A 24,797-nucleotide genomic window follows, 5' to 3' on the forward strand; every position below is an offset into this window, starting at 1 on the left:
AAATAAAGTAATAATCCCCCAGGATAGGGACATTCTCAAAGCACAAGCTTAGCTCCTTCAAGGGAGGAGATGACAGCCCCAGGGCTATCAACTGCCAGGCTCGAACAGACCCTCACACCAAAGGGTGGAGAGGAGAGAAGCTTTGGGTGTGTGTTGGGAAGCCTCTGGTGAGAGGCAGTGCCTGCCCATCCTCTGATGTGCAGACCAGCCCAACTGTGGGGCTTTTCTCCCGAGCAAAAGCTTATCCGCAGCAGAAGGGAGTGATACGGCCCATCACAGAGTCCCCAAAGGGGTCCCCAGACCCTGCAGCAGAGCACCAAAGATGATGCAACAGACCCTGTGTGTTGCAAGTTGTGGACAGTGTTGCAAGGGTGTTCACACCTGGCCCAAAGTGCATATTGATCCATGGAATCCTTCATTGTGTGGCAGTGTGGCATGGTGTGGTGTGGCCACGGTGGGGGACCCTCACCACCAAGAAGACCAGATGGAGAGGAGCAACAAGACGATGTTGGGACCCCCAGATGGGTGATATGCTTCCACCTAATCCCCGTCCCCCCATCCCCCACACACATCTCTATTTCTATTTCTTTTTTTTTTCTGTTTTCTTTCTCTTTGCCTCTTTTACTATTAAATAAAATGCATAAATTTTTTGGTACCAACATCTAACCTCATTTGGTTTTCATCTCATTTTTGGATATATTTTGAACCTCCTAAGTTCCTTCTGGTTTATACACAGAGATTTAACTTGTATCCTAACAACAGACTGTTCAAGTACTAAAAGGCTACACTGAGGTCTCCCTGGAGCCTTCTTTTCTCCAGGCTGAATACCTCCAGCTCACTCAGTCTTTTCTCACAGGAAAGATGCTCCAGCCCTCTGATCATCTTCATGGCGTTTCTCTGGACCTCTCTCAAACAGGTCTGTGTCCTCCCTGTGCTGGGGCCCAGAGCTGGCTGCAGCACCTCAGGTGGGCTCTCAGCAGAGCAGAGCAGAGGGACAGAATCTCCTCCCTCCCCTGCTGCCCACGGGGCTCTGGGTGCAGCCCAGGACACGTTTGGCTCTCTGGGCTGTGAGTGCCATGGCTGGGTCATGTCCAGCCTCTCACCCACAGCACCACCAAGTCCTTCTCGGCAGGGCTGCTCTCAAATTGTTCATCCCCAATCTCACATCAACAGGAATGAACCTGCTGGAAGCCTTTCAAGAAAATCTTAAAATAGGCCATTTTCCATTGGACTGGTAAACGCATCAAAGCTCTGTATACCAAGAATATAATATAGGGAATAAGAAGTGGGACAAACTTCCTTAATCACTACTTATTAAAAATATGCTCAAATTACGAGGCTAAGAAAGTAAAGAGAATATAATTCTAACATTGTATCTTTCTGGTAAGCAAAATACAGAAGATACTTGTCTTAAATGACAGAAGTTTCCAACATAAAGAAAAATAGCAATTTTTCTGTTATGTATTTCACAATATCCTCTTTTTCCTCTGTAAGCTATGGCCTAGAAACATGCAGTTTGTCATTATTTATAGAAATAAGAAAAAATGTATTATTTTCTTTTTATTAGACAGACATCAATAATCTCAGATGCTTTCTTTCACAGACTAAAATATGGTTTTCCTCAGTTTCTGCTGTGACTTCTGAAGATTAGACAGGAAGATACTAACTTCCTTTTCTGCTTTATTTTTAAGGCAAGAAGTATATATGTGTCTGCTACTTTTGTCAGCTTGGCTACAACAGAAATATTTGGCCAACAGCATCACGAAGTGCCAAGAAATAAAAGATTAAACTGCATTTTCAAGCACAATTGGAGAAGAACTTGGTATATTGCAGCAATCTGACCAGTCAGAGTCAACAAACAGCTTCAAAGTGGAAAGTTGTCCTAAGAGGCAAAATATTAACTCCAGTCACTGCTGCCCCTTTGCCCATCACTACTTTGGTTAAGAAGGGTGTAGAGCAGATACAACACCGAGCATGAATATTGCACAGGACACTTTTTGATGGAAAAAAAAAAAAAAAAAAAAAAAAAAGGAAGAAAAGAAAGGGATAAAAGACAGGAAGGAAGGAAGATTTGCTAGATTTTGTCCTTCCAAGAAAAAGGACCTATCAGAATCAAATACCCATGAGGAAAAGTGGGCGACTACTCCAGTTAAAAAACTGTCAGACCAGGCTAGTTAATTAGGGTGTCTGTTCAGGCACCTCACTCTGTCACGTAGACATTTATTTAGAAGATGAACGTTAGTGACTGTCCTGTGATGTATTTAGTTTGAGACTTCAGGCCTTTTTCAGGGTAAGGTAAACTTTGTCCTTCTAATTCAGGTCATTACTGTACAATATAAAATCTTTGAGATTGGCTCAGGAGAATGCATTTTACAGATGGTGAAATTTCTGCCAACGTTTTCTTTTAGGTAGTAATTCCCTTTTAGCATCTGCTGTCAGCAGTTCTTCCAGTGACAAGAAAGGCTTTTGTCACAGCGATTTCATTTGCACAGTAAGTACTTGTGGAAAATAGAAATCTGTTCTGTTACAGAAATCCTCACCAATGAAATAAATAAATATCATCTTTTTTTTTTTTTTACTTACAGCTATTGACCAACCTCCAACAGATGGCAAATAGAATACAAGCTTATCTTACAAACCAGGACATTATGTTCTCTTTCTGCATTTCCACACTCTCAAAGTGCTACCAAAGAATGCTTCCAAATGAGGTGCACTAATGATTGAGCAGCAAGTGGTGCAGTCTCTGCTGTGTTTCACAGATCCCACTGATTACGGATTTGTTTGGCCTTCTGCATTCATACATACACTATGAAATCCTAGTTGCATTTTATCAGCTCATACTTCAGTACCAAGGAAATTCTTCTTTACCTTTTATATTACTCATTGTATTAGGGTGTGTTATTTTACCCTGTGTAGCTGTCACAGACGTTTAGCAGATGACTCTGATCCTTGACTGGGTTAAATGCCTAATTTTGCAATCTTTTCACTTTATAGGAAAACACAATTCCTGTTAAAACTCAGGTTATGAAACCATGTCAATTAGGGAGCATATTTGTTTCTATTGAACACAACTGCCAGGAAATAATACATAACACTAACTGGTTTGAATTTATGGCAATTACATTATATCTTCAGCTTAAATGGTTATTGATAGGACATTCAACACCTGCAGTCAAGTGTAGCTGAAACAAGATGCTTGGGAATCAGACATGCTTGTATTTTGTTTTCACCTTTTCAGTCAGGAATCTGTAAGTATCTAAATTCACTGCTTATATGGTTGGCTTCAGTACTAGTAAAGGCAGCTAGTGATGGGTACATTTAATTTATCCTCATTACAACAAATGCCTTTTGATGTTCAGGAAATGTGTGCATGCATCCATCATACTTTGACATGTAAGTGATCACTTGAAAATTAATATTTCTTGCTCTGGCTTGCTATCACATAAATACTTTAATATTTATTATTCTGATGAAGTATACATCATTCTATAATATTTCCAGTGAATGTGTTCCATTGCATATGGAGCTCAAATTGATCAAAAGTCTTAATATTTTATTAATATATTTATTTGAGCTGAAAAGTGGAAATAAAGAAAAATGACTAATTTTTCTGTGCTTTATCATAGCTTATGATGGACCTCCAATCTGAAATTCTAGTTAATATATTTTGTTCATATGAATAGGAATCATACTTGAAATGCAGTTCTATTCCAGTTTTTCTTCATCTATCTCAATCATACTTGAAATGCAGTTCTATTCCAGTTTTTCTTCATCTATCTCAGAACTCTAAAATACCTGCAAATAGCTTTACCTTAAGGGCTGCTGTCTCACAAGCATGGATCAGTATTCACTCCGCAGATGATCACTTAATGACAATAGGACAAGAACAAGTTCCAGGATGAAGATGCAATACATGACCTCATTCAGTTACTCCAGCACAGCTCCTTGAATCCAGCCAGCTGAGTGTGCATGTGGTGCAAACACAAGCCTTTGTTCTCTAAGGTGTAGATATGGAGTGCAAGTGCAATCTATTTGGTTTGAATTATGCTTTTCAGTTATTTTTGAGACTATGTGATTTCCCACTTTTGCACGTCCCTACATGTCCTGGTAGTGTGAGCATGTGGTTTAGCTATCCCTGCTGCTGTTCTTCTGGAATTGCTGAAACCTGCCATCAATATGAATGCTCCATGCTGAAGAGAGTGCTCTCTCTTTAACACAGGATGTAAAGCACATTAGTTTAATTCCTGATAACAGAGCACTTAGATTTTTTGATATTCATGTATCTTAGGACAGTGAAGAAAATTATCCCTTTAGGAATGACAGTATTGCCATGTATTGGTGTTCTCTGCTATTGCACACAGGCAAGCCAATACCTATAGTGCATCAAACTTAATCTGCGTGTAGCAGGGAGAATGCTTTCCTCCAAATACAGCTCCTACACCTCATACACCTGCTCTGGATCACGGCTTTGGATTCTTAGTTCCTGTTGCATTCATTCACCATTCAGGGACATACTTCTCCTTCTCTATACATTTTCATGAATTTGCCAAAGGACTGTCTTTGTCCATTACTGCCCAAATTCTATGGGATCAGCCCAGCAGTGAACTACATTAGCAAATTCACTACTGCACAATCCTAAGTCATTTTACATAGAACTCCTGTCTGCACTACTTATCACTTTTATGCAGCCTTTTGAGACCAAATCCTTCTAACTTAAAAAGGACTACGAGCTTTATACTTATATCCTGTAATGAAACCTTCTTTAAATTATTTTGCCCTCAAAATTTACTGTCTTGCTTTATTTGGCACATCTCTAGTGTGTGAATCTGATTAAATATTGGCAGTTTTCTTAGCTAAGTGGTCTGCTGGCATTTTTGAAATATTTTACATAGCTACAGCTGAAATCTTAATTAGACTGACCAAAAGAGAAAGGAAGAGCCAATATATGTAAAGAGAACAGTGACCCTTGCCTGCATGTTTTCCCAGGCCTGTGAAACCTTAATGCAAAAATTTCAAGGAAAAAAAAAGAGGAATACGCGGTCACCTATAAACGCCAAACTAGGAAAGATACAAGCTAGAAAAAATATCTGGAAGACCCTCAAAGACGGTGATGAACAGCAACACCCGGAAAACGCATCTAAGAATACAACATTCTTCCGCTTCCAGAATGTAACAAGGCGCAGCTCTGACGGCCACAAAGGCAGATGCGAGCAGAGCAGCCGGCACCCCACACAAGGCACCGCCGGTAGCGCCAGCAGAGCCGCAGCCCGCCCCGCCCGCGCTCCCGCCGCCTCACGGCGCGGCCGCCGCCTCGCGGCGCTTCCGGGGCGCCGCGCCCGCCCCGCCCGGGCTGCGCGGAGCTGGGCTGAGCTGCTGCCAGCGCCATGGCCCTCGCTGGCAGGGCGGCCCTGCGCTGGGGGACACGGCTGCCGAGCCCCTGCCGCGCCGCCGCCCCGCTCTGCTGTCCGCCCTGGCTGCCCGCGGCGGGCGGGCGGCCCTACAGCAGCCGCGGGCAGGTGAGTCCCGGGCAGCCCCTGCCCCTGCCCCTGCCCCTGTCCCTGCCCTGCCCCTGTCCCTGCCCCTGCCCCTGCCCCTGTCCCTGCCGTGTCCCTGCCCCTGCCCCTGCCCCTGTCCCTGCCCTGCCCCTGCCCCTTCCCCTGCCCCTGCCCCTGCCCCTGTCCCTGCCGTGTCCCTGCCCCTGCCCCTGCCCCTGTCCCTGCCCTGTCCCTGCCCCTGCCCCTGTCCCTGCCGTGTCCCTGCCCCTGCCCCTGCCCCTGTCCCTGCCGTGTCCCTGCCCCTGCCCCTGCCCCTGTCCCTGCCCTGTCCCTGCCCCTGCCCCTGTCCCTGCCGTGTCCCTGCCCCTGCCCCTGCCCCTGTCCCTGCCGTGTCCCTGCCCCTGCCCCTGCCCCTGTCCCTGCCGTGTCCCTGCCCCTGCCCCTGCCCCTGTCCCTGTCCCTGCCCTGCCCCTGTCCCTGCCCTGCCCGAGGGGCTCCCGCCGCTGCCCCGGGCTCGCCGCACCGCCGGCAGCCGGTGTAGGGCTTGACGAGTTCTAGGCACAGGTTAGCAGAGCTTGGAGAGAAGGGTGTACTGTTAGTAGTGGGCACAAAGAATGCAGAATTCGCGGGCCAAAGGGTAAAAAGGGAGTTCTGGCAGGGGACAATCACGGCCACAGACCCAAGAAACCCACCGACTCAAGAGAAAGAGACCATGCTGTCTTAACTGGCATAAAAAAGTGAAGGAGTCATTTAACAAATAGGATACAAATTAAAAGATAACTATGTTAACTTTTAGGCAGTGGATATTAATGCCTTTGCTAAAATGTATAAATAGTATAAAGTTTGGTAGTTGATTGCTGCCTTTGTGGATTTTCCATCAAGTGCCCCTTTCTGCATAGAACTGTAAAGAAATGCTTTGACTTTTGTATGTGGATTGGCTTCTTGCACACTATAGCAATCCTTTTTCACTGTCTGCTTGCTCCTTATGATAAGGTCACTACTCGCTGAGTTTCTGGGTAATGGCTCTGTATTCATATCATGCTTGTGAAGAATGATGTCCTTAATGGCCCTCTGAATCCAGGTTTCTTAATCCTTAAGTTTAGTAGTTTCACAAATGTGAAACTGTAAAACAAAGTTTTCCACCTCTCTTACAGAGGAACATAGTACCTTTTACACACTTTCCAGCGTAGTTCATGATTGTTTAGTGGTAAAAGAATACATGTGTCTGTATGACTAAAGTGAAGTACTGACATTTGAAACAATGACGACCATTCAGGCTTTTGTATCTCTGTTCAACTTGTGCTTCTTTTAGAGAAAAAATATTAAAATAGTTAATTTGGTTTTTTAAGGGCCAGGTGATATGCTATCTAGAGACTGTAACCTTGATTTATGAAAAGGAATTACTGTTTTTCAGGAAAAATTAGATATGGCAGCGTATCCTGTGGAAAGCATTAGGAACTTCAGTATTATAGCTCATGTAGATCATGGCAAAAGTACACTAGCAGACAGATTGCTGGAAATTACAGGTAAGCATTCTCATTTTATACTACCTTTTCCTGACATGGAAGGTGGCATCTGAAGTTTCTGTATGGTTGATTATTACTAAAATTTTTAATATTTTTGCTGTTCTAGTGTTGCTTGTGCTTTTAAGCTCTCAGTTGTGTAGTGTTACAGATATATGGACTTTGTGGTTGAGATCTGCCTTCATGTAAAGAAGTTGTAATTCATTTAAAGAAGTACATATTTTGGAAAGGGACTGAAAAGGAGTTTCAAGATGTTCCTTGTTTCAACATCTTCCTTGTTCAAGGTGTCAGTCATTCTAACTAGTCACCCATTGGAACAGTACATGTTAAGTTAATGATGTTTACTGCTGGTGGTTTAGGTGGACAGAAGGGGTGAGACTGTCATGACCTGGGAATTCTGGACTCTTATTTAAGGTTGAATGAAACAAAACCAGGGAGAGAAACTTCTGATCAAAGTTATTTTTTATTATTACCGCCCATGTATCACTATGAGCATTTCTGCCTGATGCTGGTGATAGAATGGGATTTTGAATTCAGGTCTGTCACTGTATGCTAATTGTTGTCTGGCACTCGAGATTGATTTTAGAGCTGTGGGCCACTCTTCTTCAGTGATAGGAGGGGAAGTTTCCTTAAGTATCAAAATTGTTTACAATTCAAGGGTATTTTTGCTTCTTCTTAATTTAGTAGATGATGTTTTTTATCCTGCTTATTCAGGATAGTATTTTATGTAACTTTATTGTGTAAACTTCATTTGACAAATGTAAAGAGTTGATTCACTGTTTTGTTTTTGGTTGAAATCTTTGTTTAGCTTAATTGTATGGGAAAGCTTCATTTGCTCTTGGTTAACTTTTTGTTAATGGCATTTTCAAGATTTATGTAGCAAATTAGGTAATAAAGCTTTCTTTTTTTTTCTTATTTTTAGGAACAATTTCTAAAACTGACCGTAATAAACAAGTGCTGGATAAACTTCAAGTGGAACGTGAAAGAGGAATTACAGTTAAAGCCCAATCTGCATCTCTCTTTTACAATCATGAAGGATTAAACTACCTCTTAAATCTTATTGACACACCAGTAAGTTACATATGAACAGTGTTGAAATCACACAAATCTAAATGTCTTTATAGTTAAAATTAGGAGATTTCTGGCTTCCTGTGTTTATTCAATTGCTCTTTTATAAGAATGTGAACTTATACACAAATGGAAACAACGTAGTACAGACTTCTTTGCAAAAATACCTGAAATTGTAAACATTTGTTTTCTCCATAGGGCCACGTAGATTTCAGCTATGAAGTATCACGGTCACTATCTGCCTGTCAAGGTGTCATACTTGTAGTGGATGCAAATGAGGTGTAGTATTTAATTCTTCTTTTCTATTTAGCATTTCAGGATTTCCTTATGCTAGAGGGAAACTACATTGTGGGTTTTTTTTAGTTTTTCTGGCAGTTTTTTTGCCCCTCGCCTATCTCCATGAAAGTATTACCTTGCAGAAAAAGAATAATGTGACTTTAAAGCAGTTGCTTAAAATCAATCATCTTTTATTTATCCATCTCCTAAATGAAAGAGTAGACAGAATAGCAAAGTAATCTTAAATTGTATAGTATGCCTAAAGATATTCTCCAGAACCACACCAAAACTGAGGAGATTTCTGTGTTAAACTTTACAATGTTATTTTCTAGGGTATTCAGGCTCAGACAGTGGCAAACTTCTATCTCGCCTTTGAAGCACAGCTTTCAATAATTCCTGTCATAAACAAGGTAATAAAGTTTTTAGTGTTTTCTGTTAAATACTTGGGTTTAAATGTGTATAGTGCTGATCAGAAATGTAACCTTAAAGAGAAGTACACAACAAAGAAAGTTATTTATTATAATATTTATAGGGTTTAGATATAACATTACTAGAATGTAATATGAATTTTTTATATTTGCTGTCTGTGTAAAATTTTACAATAACTGCTGTGAAATTTTTAATTTCATGAAATATATTTAGGTATTTAAAAAATGTAGCACTTAAGGATGTGCTTAGTGGTGGAGCTTGCAGTGCTGTGTTTATGGTTGGAATTGGTGATATTAAAAGTTCATTAATATTGAGGAAACAACATATTTAAATATTTATCAATATTTAAAATATCAATATTTAAAAAGCGGAGTCTTAATTTTAAATGAAATTCTAAGCATTACTTTCTATGCAATTTTGAGAGTAATAGTATTGGAATCACGAGATTAATTACTGCTCAGCTTATGTTAATTGTTTTTTGTAGATTTATATTGTACTTAATATGTGATCATATAAACAGTGTAGGTAGCACTTCATGATTTCAAATTACTTTGTAAACTAAAGATTTTTACTAACTCTTGGACAAAGGTGTTTTCCCCAGTGAAACAAGCCAGAACTAGAAGGGTTACACATGGGATCCTTCCCCAAATCAATAAAGGAAACTTTATAAAATTAATATTTATATTTTCCTAAAGATGCACAATATTTACTCATAAATACATAAAGATTCTGTGTTGTACTTTTGAAAGCTACAGTACTGGATGATGTGGGAGGTGTGATTGCTTGTATAGCAGTTTGTTGTTTTGCAGATTGACTTGAAAAACGCAGACCCTGAAAGAGTTGAAAAACAAATTGAGAAGCTGTTTGATATCCCTACAGATGAATGTATAAGGGTAAGATCTTTAAGTTTTATAACATGGCTGATAATATACCTTTGTAACTAATGAGTGACATGTGCATATTGTAAATTAAGAGAGTGCTATTGTTTGCCTGTTCTTGTCTGACATAAGAATTTCTTTAAATTTTGTCTCCTATAAGAGTGGAGAAAATAACCATTAGTTAAAAATTCTAGTAGTTTTTCAGGAATGGAATCCGGGATTTAAAATTATTTCTCACTGTCAATCCATAAATGGTTTTTGTTTCTATCATAAATATAATAGCCATTCACAAAAGAAAAAACAGTATTTCTTAGTAAGAGCATTCTAGAGTCTCCTTTTGAGTGCTTTAATGAGTGCCACTCAAACTGTCTAAGTAAACACGACAGTATTTAATTAATAAGTGCAAGATGTGTCTTATAAAGTTGTTGTTGGATTTGTTTTAGATTTCTGCTAAACAAGGAACAAATGTTGAAAAAGTTCTTCAAAAGGTCATTGAGAAGATCCCACCGTAAGTCTGTATTTAGTTATGTACCTAATTAACCTTACAAAGTAATTAGAAAATCATGAGTTGCATTTATATGGTATTGGCAGTAGTTTTACATTTAATAGGCATCTAATTTAAAGAAAATACTCTCTAGAGATGTCAGGAGAAACAGAAGAAGAATAGTGACTCGTGCTTAAACAGGAGAGGTGAATTGGTCACCAGCGAGGCTGAAAAGCAGAGGGACATTTTCTTTACCTGTGCAGTGTTGGGCTTTAGGACTGGGGAGCAAAAATGCAGGTTGATGTACACCCACTGTCAGCAAAGGAATTGGTATGTGAACTATTACAGGAGCCTGACCCCTGTGCATCCGCTGGCCCTGATAGTATCCACCTGAGGATTGTAGGAGAGCTGGCTGTGTCCATGCAAAGCTTCTCTTCGTAATCTTTGAGAAGCTGTGGAGATCAGGGGACATCTTGTAAGACTGGAGGAATGCTAATATCCAATTTACAAGAAGATCTTAAAGGAGGTTCCAGGAATTTATAGGCCCATCAGTCTTACTGCAGTCCCTGGAAATGGTGTGGAACAATTCCTCCTGGGGGCTATGACAAGTCAGATGAAGTAAGTGATTGGGAAAAGTGAGCAGGGATTTGCCAAGGGTGTATTGTGCTTGACAAGCGTGATCACCTTTTACAGCAGAGTAACCTGCTGTGCAGTGTGAGTGACACTGGCAACCTGGGTTTCTCTTTACCTGGATCTTTAAGGTTTTTGATAAGGTTTATCAAAGACTCCTGGGGAAACCATTGTGTTACAGTCTGGAGTGGTCCGTGTCATGGGAACTGTCTGACAGGCTCCACCCAGAGGGAGTGTAAATAGCTCCTTTTCAGCCTGGCCACAGGTAGGGTCTGCCAGGGTTCCACATTGGGTTCAATGCTGTTTATTATCATGAGAAGTGGTCTGGAAGTTGGGATGTGTACCCTAGTGAAGTTTGCCAGTGATACTAAACTGAGAGGGGAAATAGACACTTCAGAAAGGGGGAGCAACTTTGCTGTAAGAGTGGGCTAACAAGAATCTTATGAAATTCAACAGAGGCAAAGGTTTTGCATCTGGGAATACATAATTCAGGAGCACAGCACAGGCTAGAATCTACCTAGCTGGGGAGCAGCTCTGTGGAAATGGACCCAGATGCCTTTGTGGACAATGAAGTCCATGTGAATGAGCAGTGTGCTGCTGCAGCAAGAAAGATAGCAGCATGCTGGGTTGCCTCAACAAGGATATCAACAGCAGAGCTGTTATCATTATCCCAGTCTGCTCAGTGGTGCTCAGTACATACCTGGAATACTGTGTTTGGCTTTGGTCTCTTTTTGTGCAGAAAATGTAGACAGGCTGAAGAGGGGCCACAGAAGTGCCACAGAGATGATCAAAAGACTGGGCAGCCTGCCCTTTAAGGAGAGGCTGAGAAAAATGGACTTGTTTAGCCTTGAGAAAAGAAGGCTTGTCATGTTCTGGTATTTAAACAGTAGCTACAAAGAGCTGTTGGAATAATCTTTCCAGGAAAGTGGTGGATTCCCCACCATTGGACACTCTCTAGTTCGTCTGGGGAGGGTTCTGGGCCATCTTATTAAGCCTGTGTTTTTTGCCAAGAAAAGTTGGATTAGGTGATACTGGAAATCCCTTCCAGCCTGGTATGATTCTATGAAAGTGTTCAGGGTGGGCATGCTTGCTCATTCAATATTGAATGAAAACACACTGCATAATATATTGTTTTATTTTTTTGGTGACAGACCCCAGTGTAATACTGCTGAGCCATTGAAAGCCTTAGTATTTGACTCTACCTTTGACCACTACCGAGGTGTCATAGCTAACATTGCGCTCTTTGGTGGGGAGATTGCAAAAGGACAGAAAATTGTGTCTGCACACACTAAGAAAAGATATGAAGTTAATGAAGTTGGAATTCTGACTCCAAATGAACAGCCAACATATAAACTGTAAGTAAAAACTTTTTGCAGTGGAACAAATTATCTATTGGGGTAAGCTACAGAGTCCTGCATTTTCGTAATGTTTTTTGCTTTGAGAGGTAAAAACTGGGAGATGACTAGGTTTTTGTTCTTGTTCTTTGGTGGTGGGTTTTTTTAATAATTACTGTTTGCAATTTAATATTCTGTGTCATCTTTTATTTTGGGCATGCTGAGGCAGAAGGTTTTAGGGAGTACTTTTTGGGCATTGATGTGGAAGGAGTCCATTATTTTCTGTACTACATGGAACATACGGACAGCTAGGTGCTTAAAGGCTAGTGTTCTATATTCTTACTCAGCTGTCCAATTTATTTCTAGGAACTGCCTTGTTTGAGAGTGGAAGGGAATGGGGCTTCATCTTAGGTATTGCTGCAGCATATTTTGAGGGTGGAAAACTTAAAATCCATGAATGCAACAGCTTCCAGAAACTGGCTTCTCAATGGCAGCAGTGGGAAGAAAATCAGGTACTTAGAATTAGAGGAGAAGTTTTACCAGTATGCAACCAAATACATGATGATAACTTCATTTGGGGCATTCTCAGGTTACATTACTGTGTCTGGTGGGTTGAACCCAGCCAGCCCCCTGCTCACTCTCCAACCCTAGCAGGATGAGAACTGAGGAAGCACTTGTAGATTGAGATAGAGACAGTATAATAAATGAAGGAGAAAAAAAAAAAAAAAAAAAAAAGTGATGCAAAAACAGTTCATTATTCACCACTTTCCACAAGCAGACTGATGTCCTGCTAATCTACAAATAGAAGTCTTGGGAAGACTACACTTCTTTTTTATTGCTAAGCATGATGATCTGTGGAATGGAATGCCCTTTTTGCCAGTTTGAGTCTCTTGCACACCCCCAGTCTGTTTGCTTGCCGGGGCACAGTGAGAAACCCAGAGGGTCTGTTCAGCAATACCTAAACATTGATGTGTTATCCGCACATGTTTTAGTCACAATTCCTAAGGTACTTCATAGAAGGCTGCTTTGAAGAAAGTTACTCCATCCCAGCCAAAACCAGTACACTGTGTTTTACTCAATATTTACCATGTATTCCCCTCCTGTTAGCATAATGTGCTAATGAAAAGTGTTTGTCTAGTTTCACCCTACTGTGTTATGAAACTTGCTGTGCTGGCAGCCAGGAACTGTTCTAGTTTTTTTGTCTTAGGAGCTTCTCAAGGGTCTAGCTCCAGCTTTTAAACTGGGAGCAACACAATATTAAAAATCCAGGATCATAGATGTGCTATTCAGAAAAAGAACCAGTTGGAGACTGTTGACAACTCAGAGGTGAAACAACTTAAATCTCACTTCTGGACATTGGATATGGACTTTTAAGGGGTGATTTATTTGAATTTCTGGCTGGGTTAAATCAAGTAGGAAAATAATAGAAATACTGCTAATGCCAACAATCATGTCCATATAATAACAATTTTATTTAGCTATGCAGGACAGGTGGGGTACCTGATTGCTGGAATGAAAGAAGTAACGGAAGCCCAAATAGGAGACACATTGTTTCTGTATAAACAGCCAGTGGAGCCTTTGCCTGGCTTTAAGTCAGCGAAGCCAATGGTTTTTGCAGGTGAGGAGTAAATCAATATAAAGTGGAGTTACTTTTTTCCATTGACAAGAGTAAGAGCTGTTAGAGCTTTTAAAAGAAGACATGTATATTTAGAGTTGGGAGGATTAGAATTTTAGCCAAGGTAATCTACATTTATGTAGATTTGTGTGTTTTCCCTGTGATGTAACAAGATTAGTAATAAATGCTGACTGATTTTACATGAATACAACACAAACATGATTATTGTTTCTAATGTCAGTAAACTCTTAATAGCTAGAAAAGAAGGGTTGAAATTAAAAAGAAAGAGAGGGAATTATTTGTCTTGATAATCTGGTTTCTGTAATTATTGTGTTGGTTTTTCTTCTTTTAAAATTTAGCAGCTGTTTTGTTTTTGTTAAACATGGTAATGCTAGAGCTAATATGCAGAATGATCCTGCAAAATATTTGACTTTTTGAGCTTGAATAGTTCTGTTGAGCTGTTGCCACTAGCTTCAGTAACTACTACAAATGCTACAGAAGGTGGCTTTATAAAAAATTCTGTAAATAATTTAATAATATAAATAATTTTCTAGACCTGTTGAGAAGCAGTGTGTAAAACTTACTTGAACTCTCTCATGGAGACTAGGCAGTCTCCCAGTGACTGTTGAAAAGTCGAATTGTGTAAATGTTTTTGTGTGCATGTGTGCTGCTTCTTGATGTAGATGACCCACAAGGATGTGAAAAGTGATACAGTAGAATCTATTTCAGGCAGTAGTTATACAAACAGCTGTTTTTATTAATTTAGAAAGAAGAGAGAAATATTTGCACCTTTGAAATGATGCTTTTTATTTTTCACACACTCTTAGCTTTGAGGGAACACTTCAGTGAAGTCTATACATTTACACTGCAAAACTGTGATTCTACTCAACTGTGAATCTTCCACAAATGTGAAGGATTAGATGAGTACAGTGATTCTACCATTATGGTTTAGATGTTAATTCTGAGGTAATCTAAAACATTTTTATGTTTTGACTAATTTTTTTTTTGAGGAATAAAGAATCCTCCTGTTTTTCACATTTAAAAACTGATGGAGCAGGAAGGAACTATTCCTGATTTTATTACTCTGTTAACTGTAAGTGGCATATTTGAAAGCCAAGTACACAGTAGCTAAAGCTCTCTGTCACATCATTTCTGTTTAATCTATTTTGACAGGAATGTATCCAATAGATCAAACAGAATATAATAATCTCAAAAGTGCTTTGGAAAGGCTGACATTGAATGACTCCAGTGTAACTGTTCATCGTGACAGTAGCCTTGCCTTAGGAGCTGGATGGAGGTGCGGTTTTTGTGCTGCTTTCATTTTTGAAACCATTCATATGTTAATGCATGTTTAAGTAAACTGAAGGTAGAATTAAATTTAATTCAAAATTAGAAGCTGTAATTCAAATTAATGATAAAGATCAAAAGCATTTGATTTTTTTACATTTTCTGTTTGCACAGATAATGAAAATTTTTGTGATTAATATTTTTTGTTCTCCAAGACTTAATTCAACTGTAGGATTATTTGGTCCCTTGAAGGTTGTTTGCTCTGCTTGATACTAGCACTGTAAACATGCTGGAGGGTGAAAAAGACCACTGTGAAATTCTAGGGGATACAGAAATACTTTTGACAACAGGGTATTTATTTTCCAGATTGGGCTTCCTTGGTCTTCTACATATGGAAGTCTTTAATCAGCGTTTGGAACAAGAGTATAACATATCTGTTATTTTGACTGCACCTACAGTTCCATATAAAGCTGTTCTTTCCTCAGCAAAGTTGATAAAGGTATGCTAAATTCATGAAAAAATTATGTATATATAACACCTAGAGTCTCTTTTTATAACATCTAGAGTCTCTTTTTAAATGTAGGCTAGTACTGTATTTTATAGTATGCATTAGAAACACGAGTATATTACTTAGTTTTTAATTTTCTTAAGGATGTTAACTGCTCTTTCCCATTTCATTTCAAGCCCTCTCTTTATGTCTTATACTTTTCCTTTAAACTGGGAGTATAGGACACATATATTGCTGTATTCTTTTAAGCATTTTTAGCATTTGTTCAATGCTATATTTGTCTCCTTTGCTGTTCATTTTACTTATTTCTAAAATTACAGTATCTGGTTTATTTGTTTGTTTTCAGGAGTATGGAAAAGAGCAAATTACTATTATCAGCCCTGCTCAGTTTCCTGATAAACTTTCAGTATCAGAATATTTGGAGCCAACTGTTCTTGGTACTATTGTAACACCTCATGAATATATTGGGAAAATAATTACCTTATGTCAGGTTGGTGTATAATTTTATTTTATCTTTTGCATTTTTAAGCTCTTCACCTCATACTTAGTATGACAATAGATATTACTACTTAAATAGTATCTTTGAAGTAATTATTGAATATTTTTGATAGATAAAATAATTTTTAACATTTTATTTGTAAAATTCTGAACTACAGAATCCATAAATTGAAAAGTAATTGATGAATTTCAATGACAACAAAGTGCTTGGTCTGTACTAGACTACTTCATAGCTAGTTCTGTTCTCCTGAATGAATGGAGTCTGCAGCAGGGGAATAAGATGAATTGTTTTTTTTAGAAGTATATTCATGGGAATGCAACTTCTGCCAACACTTCTACGTGCCCATGTACTTTTTTCAGTCACTGAAAGTAAATTTAGGATAGCGATGGCCAAATTTGCCTAACTGTATTTGGAGTACTTCTAATTGAAAATGGTTTAACTGCCATGCATATTGTGTTTATATTATTTCTTCACAATACTTTCTTGGCTTTTAACATTCCAAAATACATAATACAAAGTCATACAGTGAAGAATAAAATGTATTAGAATTTCTAAAACAAATTTAAGAACACCCTCCTGGGAGGAAAGAAGATGAGCCTGCAAGTCTTACTGTGGCAGCAGTAAGCAGAAGCAGAAATTCAAATTAGTTGTAACCACTTCATTTTTTAACAGTGCTGCAAATTGTCCTGGGACTTCAGCAAACTACCAATAAGAAAGTTACTCTGGGGCTTAAGTACAGGAATCCTCTTGTGTTGCTTGATTGCAGTTCATTTTAATTTGCTTTGTATTTTTTTTTAATTTCAAGGAAAACTGAAACAAGTTTTATTTGTCTAGGATCGTAGGGCAGTCCAGAAAGATATGTTGTACATTGATGAAAACAGGGTTATGCTAAAATACCTCTTTCCACTGAATGAAATTGTGGTGGATTTTTATGATGCTCTTAAGTCTCTGTCTTCTGGCTATGCAAGGTAATTATCTCCCCTGTTCCCCCTTCTCCTCCTCCTACCCTGGACCCCGAAGTGGGGTGGTGTGGTAAAACAAGGCCTGAGAAACAGCAGTGGAAGGGCACAAGTAAATAACATTCCTTTATGGTGATGCTGCAAATCAAGTCACTCTTCACCTTGAATGGATTAGATTCACTGTGAAAATGGATGGAAGTAAGTCTGAAAAACATGGAAAGTGCATCACTACTTAATAATCATTGTCTTTGGCAGTGTGTGTATTTTTCAAGGGCACCCTCTGGAGTGGCACTGGCTCATTTATATGAGTAAGACCTAAATGGTCTGTCCTTGTCTGATGTGACACTGTATAATTTTTTTCAATGGAATCACTGAAACTGTACTATTTACTGTATGACTTGGCTTTTGCTGGAAAAAGGAAAATAACCACATTGATTGTTTAAAGCTAGTAAAAACAAATGAATTTAAAACAAGCAGTACTTACATACATGCTTTATGATGTGAAAAAAGAAAATAATGTGTATTTTGAGACAAAATGTTGTGTTGTGGATGGCTGCTATGAATTCAGAGTCTAGTACAGTGCTCAGATGTTTGTGAAGAGCCTTTGTGGGTTTAATGGCAGGGAAAATGTTGCACGGCAATGAGCTTGTGCCCCAGGAGGCTCAATAGCTCTCACAAACCTGGTATGTAATGGGATATGTTACAAAATAGGAACTGGTATACCTAATTACATGAATTATTTTATAAACATAAAAATGAATTTTATTGAATGACTAAATTTACTTTGAGTTTATATTTTCTTTAATTTTGTCTTATAAATGTAAGTAAGACATGTCTTGCCCAGGTTTATATATATATGCAGCAAAAGCATAAACAAAAGTGGAGAGGAAAGGTAGAAGAAACAGAGGTATGGAAATTTTAAATTTCCTCTCTGGATCTAGCTCCCCACTACATAAAACCTGACCTGTTTATCAATAACCTATCTCATTAGCAAAATTATGCTGGATTTCCTTTGATTCAGGGATGATTGCCAACGATGTTGCATTATCTTATTTATTTATTAGTTTTTATTTCCTAATTGACTCCTTAATACAGCTTGTATATGTAGTGCTCTCGGTAATCATATTTCTGTTACATGGATCCATTCATACACCTGTGGTTATTAAGCCAAGTAAGATAGAAGTACTTTGAAATCATCTTGAAGGATTTTTCCCCCCTTTTCTGGTATTTCAGATTTGACCCCATTGCAGTGATATTGATGATCCTCCACAATTACACTTACATGCAAGATCCATCTGTCTATCAGTTTATCTATCTGTATCTCTGTCTATCTATCTATCTATCTATCTATCTATCTATTGCATACATCACCTCTGCATCTCTTCCATTTTACGAATTTCTGCAAACTAAAACAAGGACAGCAAGGCCCACACCTACCAAAGAAATCTGGTTTGGAAACTAAGTGAAAAACTTAGTTGCCAGAGACAGTGATAATATAGGCGTCACATAAAAAGTGTGTCAAATCAGAGGATGAAAAGAAGATAGTCCTGGATTGGTGTTTGATTCCTGTGACATTGAGTGTTCAAAAGCTGTGTTGAAGGGTTCTTTAAGACTGCATTAAGCATGTAGATTTCTAACTGCTCATTAGATTGGAAATACATCCTTGAAGTCAAGATGACATCTTTCTGCATTGGAGGGGACATTACATGCAGTACATTTCTAGTGTGAAGATATACTGAGAGACTTCTAAAAACTGTACTTCCATTATATTAAAAAGTTCAAGTGTTTTATTAAGAAATGTCTATAAAATCTATGGAACAAAGAATGCAAAATATAATTTATACAAGATCATGACTAATTTTTGAACTACTTTTATTTTTTTAGTTTTGATTATGAAGATGCAGGTTACCAATCAGCAGACCTAATCAAAATGGATATTCTTCTAAATGGAAATCCAGTTGAAGAACTGGCAACTATCATACACAAGTAGGTTTACTGGATCCCTTATTCAAAATTAATAACAATGAACATGTTGTCTGTTAATAGGACTTGATGATCTTAAGGTAATTTCTGACTTAAATGATTATATGATTCTAAATGACTCTAGGTGTATGTGTTGCTCTTAGTATGACAAATCTGTTTGAAGATTTGCATTGAAGATTTTTTCATATGACCACCTTCATTACTACTGAAAAAGAGAATAATCTTGTAGTATGAAAATCAGGAAATAATTAATAGTAACTTTTTTACTTCCCTTTCTCCACTTAAGTACTGGATATCTTATTTTTGTGGAAAATGTAGGGCAGAGAGAAAGAAATGCAAAATGCCAATCCTCTGAAGGGCTAGAAAAAATAAAGTGCAGACCAATCTAGGAGATGCCAGAGAAATAATTTATGAATGCTTAATACTGACAAAAAATTATTTTGTTCTCCCAGTAATTCCTGTTCCATAGAAGTTTGTTGCTACCTTGTTTCCAGAGAGAGTACCAGGAGAATCAAAATATTTACTGGATGCAATTGCCTCAGATTTTTTTTGCTAAAATGATTGCATTTCTATGAATATTTCAGGCATTAGAGGTGAGATAAATGCCTGTTCTGTTTCCAGTCTGTCCCCTATCTTATCACAAAGTTTTTACAAGGCTCCCTTCTGTAACTTCAGCATCCCTTTCCAATAATGCCTACTTTTCTGAGTTGTTTGGTTTTCCTTCTTAAAATACTTGTAGTTGCTAAATATTTGTATATTTTCATATTTTTTTACATACCTGCAATCTTAAAATCCTTAGAATTCTGTAACTCCAGAAGGCTGACATAGGAAAATAAACTCCTTGCCTTGTTCAGAAGGATCATGAAGGGGACTGTCTTCCATACAATTGCTTGTTAATGCATTTCTCATAAGCATGCAGTGTTTAGTAATCCACCTGAAAAGATGCAAAATGGGGTAGGCCACCTTGCACAAGTTAGTTGTTGCTGTAACATATATTTTTTGATCAATTTGGCCCGTACCTTCTTGTACCCTGAACTGTTTCACTCACTAAAACTGATAACCTTTCTTTTGGTTTTAGATTTCAGTTGTTTTTTCAGTTTTTTAACTCATAGTTGCAGTAATTTTGCTCTTCCTGTAAGTATTCTCAGTTTCCCACTCTAAAAACGGCATCTGTAAGAATTATGCTGAATTACATTTATATAGAGAGAAAGCATTACAGAGATTACTCTAAGCTTGGTAATAACATAGTCATCATTTGTGCTTACTGTACATGTAAATATATTTACCTCTTAAAACTCTAATGCTCAATGAACATGACTTAAGAACTTCATGTTTAAACTGTTTGTTCTATAAAGGTAGCAAGGAGTCACATTGCCACTACCTGAAAACATGTATGTGTATGTTGGTAAAGATGTCTGCTAAAAATGGGTATTTTTATAGAGCTAGACCCATTTCTTTATAATGGCTTATGAAAGTATCTCTTAGTAGCTTCTTCAGACCTTTTATTGTTTTCTCTTTCCAAAACCGAAAGCATATGCAGATGATGAATATAGTTAGATAATTTTTATATAGTTAGATAAGCTTTTGAGCTGCAAGTTGACAAGAGTATGTTAATTTTTTTTTTCTTGTGATGTAAAACCAGACATTGAAAGCATTCTGTAGTATGTATATTTTGACCACTTGGGCCTACAATCAATGAAAATTCCCCTTGACCTAGTCTGAAATTTCACTTGAAGCTGTGGCAGTATTCCAAATGTCTTCATTTGTGTAGGATAATCAGGGTGTTTTTTGTAAATACTTTATATGATGTTATATACTGAGGTTAATACAGTCTTATCACCTGTTAGCATGAAACACATGACATACAGAAACCACTTTTTAGATGTAAAATTTGAGCTGATCAGCTTATCTTCTGAGTTAAGATGAGGAAAACCTCTACTAAAATCCTTCAATAAAACAATTTGATTTATCGATAAATTTTTAGTGTTGCTGACCTTTTTTTTTCAGTGATAAAGCCTATGCTGCTGGTAAACTCCTGTGTGAACGTTTAAAAGAAACTATTCCTAGACAGTTGTTTGAAATAGCCATCCAGGCTGCAATTGGCAAGAAAATCATTGCAAGAGAAACGTAAGTGAAGTCTTTCTATTCCCCTTGGTTTTTTTTTCCTGTCCATATTTTAAGATACATAAAATACAGACTTGTGAAGTCTTACCTAGTTTTATACGTTACAGGACTTTGATTTTGCTATAAAGTTGTATTTTTCTTGATATATGCTACTTGAATAAAAAAAAATTTGAGCAGTAACTATTGAATAAACATTTAAATTTATACAAAGAAACTGTATTTTTATTTTAGATTGCTTGGGGTCAGAATTGCACTTAGCGGATAAAGTGTAACTTCTACTATATGTGTCCACTTCCTCTGGCAGTGGAAAAAGTTTCGTACTACTGAAAAAAATTAGCTAGTTGTGGAATAGAGTCAGCAAAAAAATAGCTGATTTGTGCTATTCCAAAGGAAATATATAGCAGCTGAATACAAAAACATCTTCCTAGCACATGCTTCTTTAAAGTAAACCATTTCCTTGATGTTGTGCTTCTCATCACATTTTTCTGTTGCTGTTTAAATAGGATTTAAATAGCAGTAAAAAAAATTAAAGGTCAGAATTCAGGCAGAGGTGATGTAAGAATTTGTTTATACATGTATATACACATGGATGTAACACTTCCTGTGAGTCATAGCAGAAATTCCAGATAAAAAGCCAAGATTGTGATTTCTTTATATGTACATATTATATGCCCTAAGTGGTGTTTCTAGAATCGAAGACTGTGAATTACATCTTCTGTTTAAAGCTTCATCTTTTGTATACAAGACTTGAAAATGTTATGATGCTAAAGCCTCTTACAAAACTACTACAAAAACAAGTAACATTTTAACAACTCAAGTACTTAGCTTCACATGCTGGTGTTCTAATATATTCAGGTGTATGTGTTATTTTATTTTGCAGGCTGAAACCTTACAGAAAAAATGTTGTGGCAAAATGTGTAAGTTATTTTTTTCTCTTTTCTTCATGTTTCTGACATTTGTAAACCTTAGAGTCCTGCTAAGATGATATGCCCCTCTCTTCCTAGAAACCCAGCAAAAACATAAGTCTGCTTGTGCTCCTAAGTGTCTGTGGAATTCTAACATACTTTTAAGCTTTTATTTTAAAATCCAAATCTCGTAACCTCTTGCTGCAGCTTGAAGAGTGGATCAGATAAAGTAATGGCTTTTTCAGTCACATACTTTGAATGTCTGTTTCATCTCCTCATCATTTTCTAATAGTTGAAATAATTAAAAAAACTATTTCCTAATAGTTGTAGGCACACAGTAAATATGTGTGTTTGTGTGTGTACACACAGGCATATAGGTAATTTCTTGTTTCCTAAATTGGTTTCTAGGCAACAGAAGTAAATATAAATGTGCTTCTTTTGAGACTTGATTGTGATTAGACTTCTACTTAGGTTTGCAGTAATACAATACAATATAGTTGTCCAAATTAATGTGCTTATTTGCTTCCTTATTCTTTCTAACTAGTGGCCTTTAGGCCAAACTATTGAGAGTATAAAGTAATCTTTTTGTCAAAATATAACCAGCCTTTCTGACTATTTTAAACCCATGAGTTTTGTGTGGCTGGAATATATTGTAGCTGCAATTGTAGTTCAGGCTTAGTAATTTCTTTTTCCCCACAGTATGGTGGCGACATTACAAGAAGAATGAAGCTTTTAAGAAAGCAAGCAGAAGGCAAGAGATTAATGAGAAAAATCGGCAATGTTGAGGTTCCAAGAGATGCCTTTATACGTGTTCTAAAGAGAGAAACTGACAAATAGAGATCAGTGACATCTGATCTTCCAGATCATGTCAGCTTTTTGCAGACAGTAGCAAAGTGAGCTAATAAGGGATTTATCACCGTGAGAGGCAACATACTTGAATGTAAATAGCATGAATTTAATATACATGGCAAGATGAATTGATTTAAAAATGTACATATATTTGTAGATTATTATGAAATTAAAGTTATTTGACTGCATCTAAAAGTTCACATGATATATTTTTTTCACTTTATTCCACTGTTTTCATACTTTTAACACTTTTAACATAATTTTGGGGGTTCTTGTATTGCAAGTCTCTATATATAGAAAGGAACAATAAGGCAAAAAGGTTATAAAAATAATTTAAAGCTATTTTTGTCCAATATAGACAAACAATGTTGTATCGGTGGTTTTTTTTTTTTTTTTCTTTTAAAGTTTGAACTGTTGACACAAAAGGATCAAGCTGTTTCCTGTTTCACTTTCTCTAAAGTTGCTGTTGTCAGGAAATCGTGATTCTGGGAAACCAAATCAGATGAGAAAATCGAAACTTTAAAATTTACCATGCTGTTTATTTTAAAGCAGTTGACGTGTGTAAGTTTACCATTAATTCAGCCTAGCTGTGCTCATCTCCAGGGCAATGGTAAGTTTTCATATATGAAAACACAGGATCTCTAATTGTTCCACTAGTAAGACCAATTCAAGCCTTAAAAAAAATATTTAACATGAAGGTTTGGTTATAGCATATCTTGGTGTAGCTGGTGAAGTTTTATTTATATTGTTTACATACTAGTTTGTCAGTGCATCCCCAGTGAAATGCTGCAGTGTACCATGCATTACATGACATGTTACTTTTGGAAGTATACACAAAGCAATTATAAACATAAGTTAATGACCCTACTATGTACTCTATTTACAGCTGTTTACAAACCTCTAAAAGCTTTTGAGCTGCATTTTTGAGCTTCAGGGACTAGTTTTGCTCTTCACAGATCTTAATTTATTGTTATTAAATATTTATTAGAGAACAAATTGCTAGTCATATCTACTGAAGTACTCAATCACCAGGAAAGTTGACCCTTAAATTTAGGCTTGTACCTACACTTTAATCATAAGATAGTTTTATTCCAGCCTGCATACAATGAGGAATTGGGAAAATTTTTGGAGGGATGGAATTGAACAGAACACATTCCCTTTCAACCTGTGTTAGTTTCAGAGTACAGAAAAAGGGGACAGGGAATTCTGATACTTTAATGGTTTGTTGGGGTTTTTTTCTGTTCGGTTGTGTATTTTTTTTTTATTTGAGGCTGTTTCAGGTTCACTGAAAAAACAAAGATCTGGATGTGAACAAGGCACCTGTACCTTTAATAAAGGCACCTAAGCTGCTGCTACTAATCCTGAAGAAAGGAAGGATGCTGTGGATAAAGGCTCTCTAACACATTTATTATTCTCCCCTGTAAAAGCTAGCATTTAAGGAACTACAGCTGCAGGGATACATGCTAGGAGCAAAGGAGCTAAAACGAGGTCCTCCCCACTCCTTGAACTAGACCCACCAGCACTGGTTCTGCACTGAGGAATAACGCAGAAGCTAAAGGTGAGCTAGATGTTATCCAAACAGTAAATCATATTCTTGGTGAGTGACAGACACATCAAGTGTACATTATCTAATTAAATGAATTACATAGATGGATAGATCTGCCTTGAGAATCTGTTTTAGCTTTATTGTAGTTACCTGAGGCAGAAAAAAATTACAAACTGTAGTCTTAATTCTGAGAGAACTTGTACATGTATCAATTTTGAGAACAAGAACTTAAAATGAACCTTAAAGTACATGAAGTATTAGTTTTTGAAACAAAGTACCTGATTCTATCGAGTTACTTTTTTGTTTCCCCCTTTCCTTTGGAAATGGATTAAAATGAGAATAAAATGGTAACCTTGATGTGCTAGGCTAATTTAGAATTTACTTTTAAGACCTCCTGAACTTGAA

General features: G+C 37.5%; 1 protein-coding gene across 2 annotated transcripts; it reads left to right on the plus strand.

Annotated features, from left to right (window-relative positions):
• The first annotated feature begins 5,347 nt into the window (after positions 1-5,347).
• GUF1 (GTP binding elongation factor GUF1) lies at positions 5,348-23,051 on the plus strand. Of its 2 annotated transcripts, XM_077782828.2 has the most exons (17): positions 5,348-5,516; positions 6,910-7,021; positions 7,941-8,089; positions 8,285-8,365; positions 8,695-8,772; positions 9,601-9,684; positions 10,113-10,177; positions 11,935-12,138; positions 13,596-13,735; positions 14,906-15,029; positions 15,386-15,518; positions 15,874-16,017; positions 16,861-16,994; positions 18,870-18,971; positions 20,976-21,095; positions 21,973-22,009; positions 22,697-23,051. In XM_077782828.2, the coding sequence occupies exons 1-17, from the start codon at positions 5,385-5,387 to the stop codon at positions 22,832-22,834; spliced, it is 1,977 nt and encodes a 658-aa protein (XP_077638954.1). In that variant the 5' UTR covers positions 5,348-5,384; the 3' UTR covers positions 22,835-23,051. The 2 variants fall into 2 exon arrangements, with proteins under 2 accessions (XP_077638954.1, XP_085433967.1); XM_085577841.1 differs by lacking the exons at positions 13,596-13,735; positions 14,906-15,029.
• The last annotated feature ends 1,746 nt before the right edge of the window (positions 23,052-24,797 follow it).

This window comes from Lonchura striata, chromosome 4, assembly GCF_050655825.1.
Source record: "Lonchura striata isolate lonStrDom1 chromosome 4, ASM5065582v1, whole genome shotgun sequence".
Classification (NCBI taxonomy): Eukaryota; Metazoa; Chordata; class Aves; order Passeriformes; family Estrildidae; genus Lonchura; species Lonchura striata.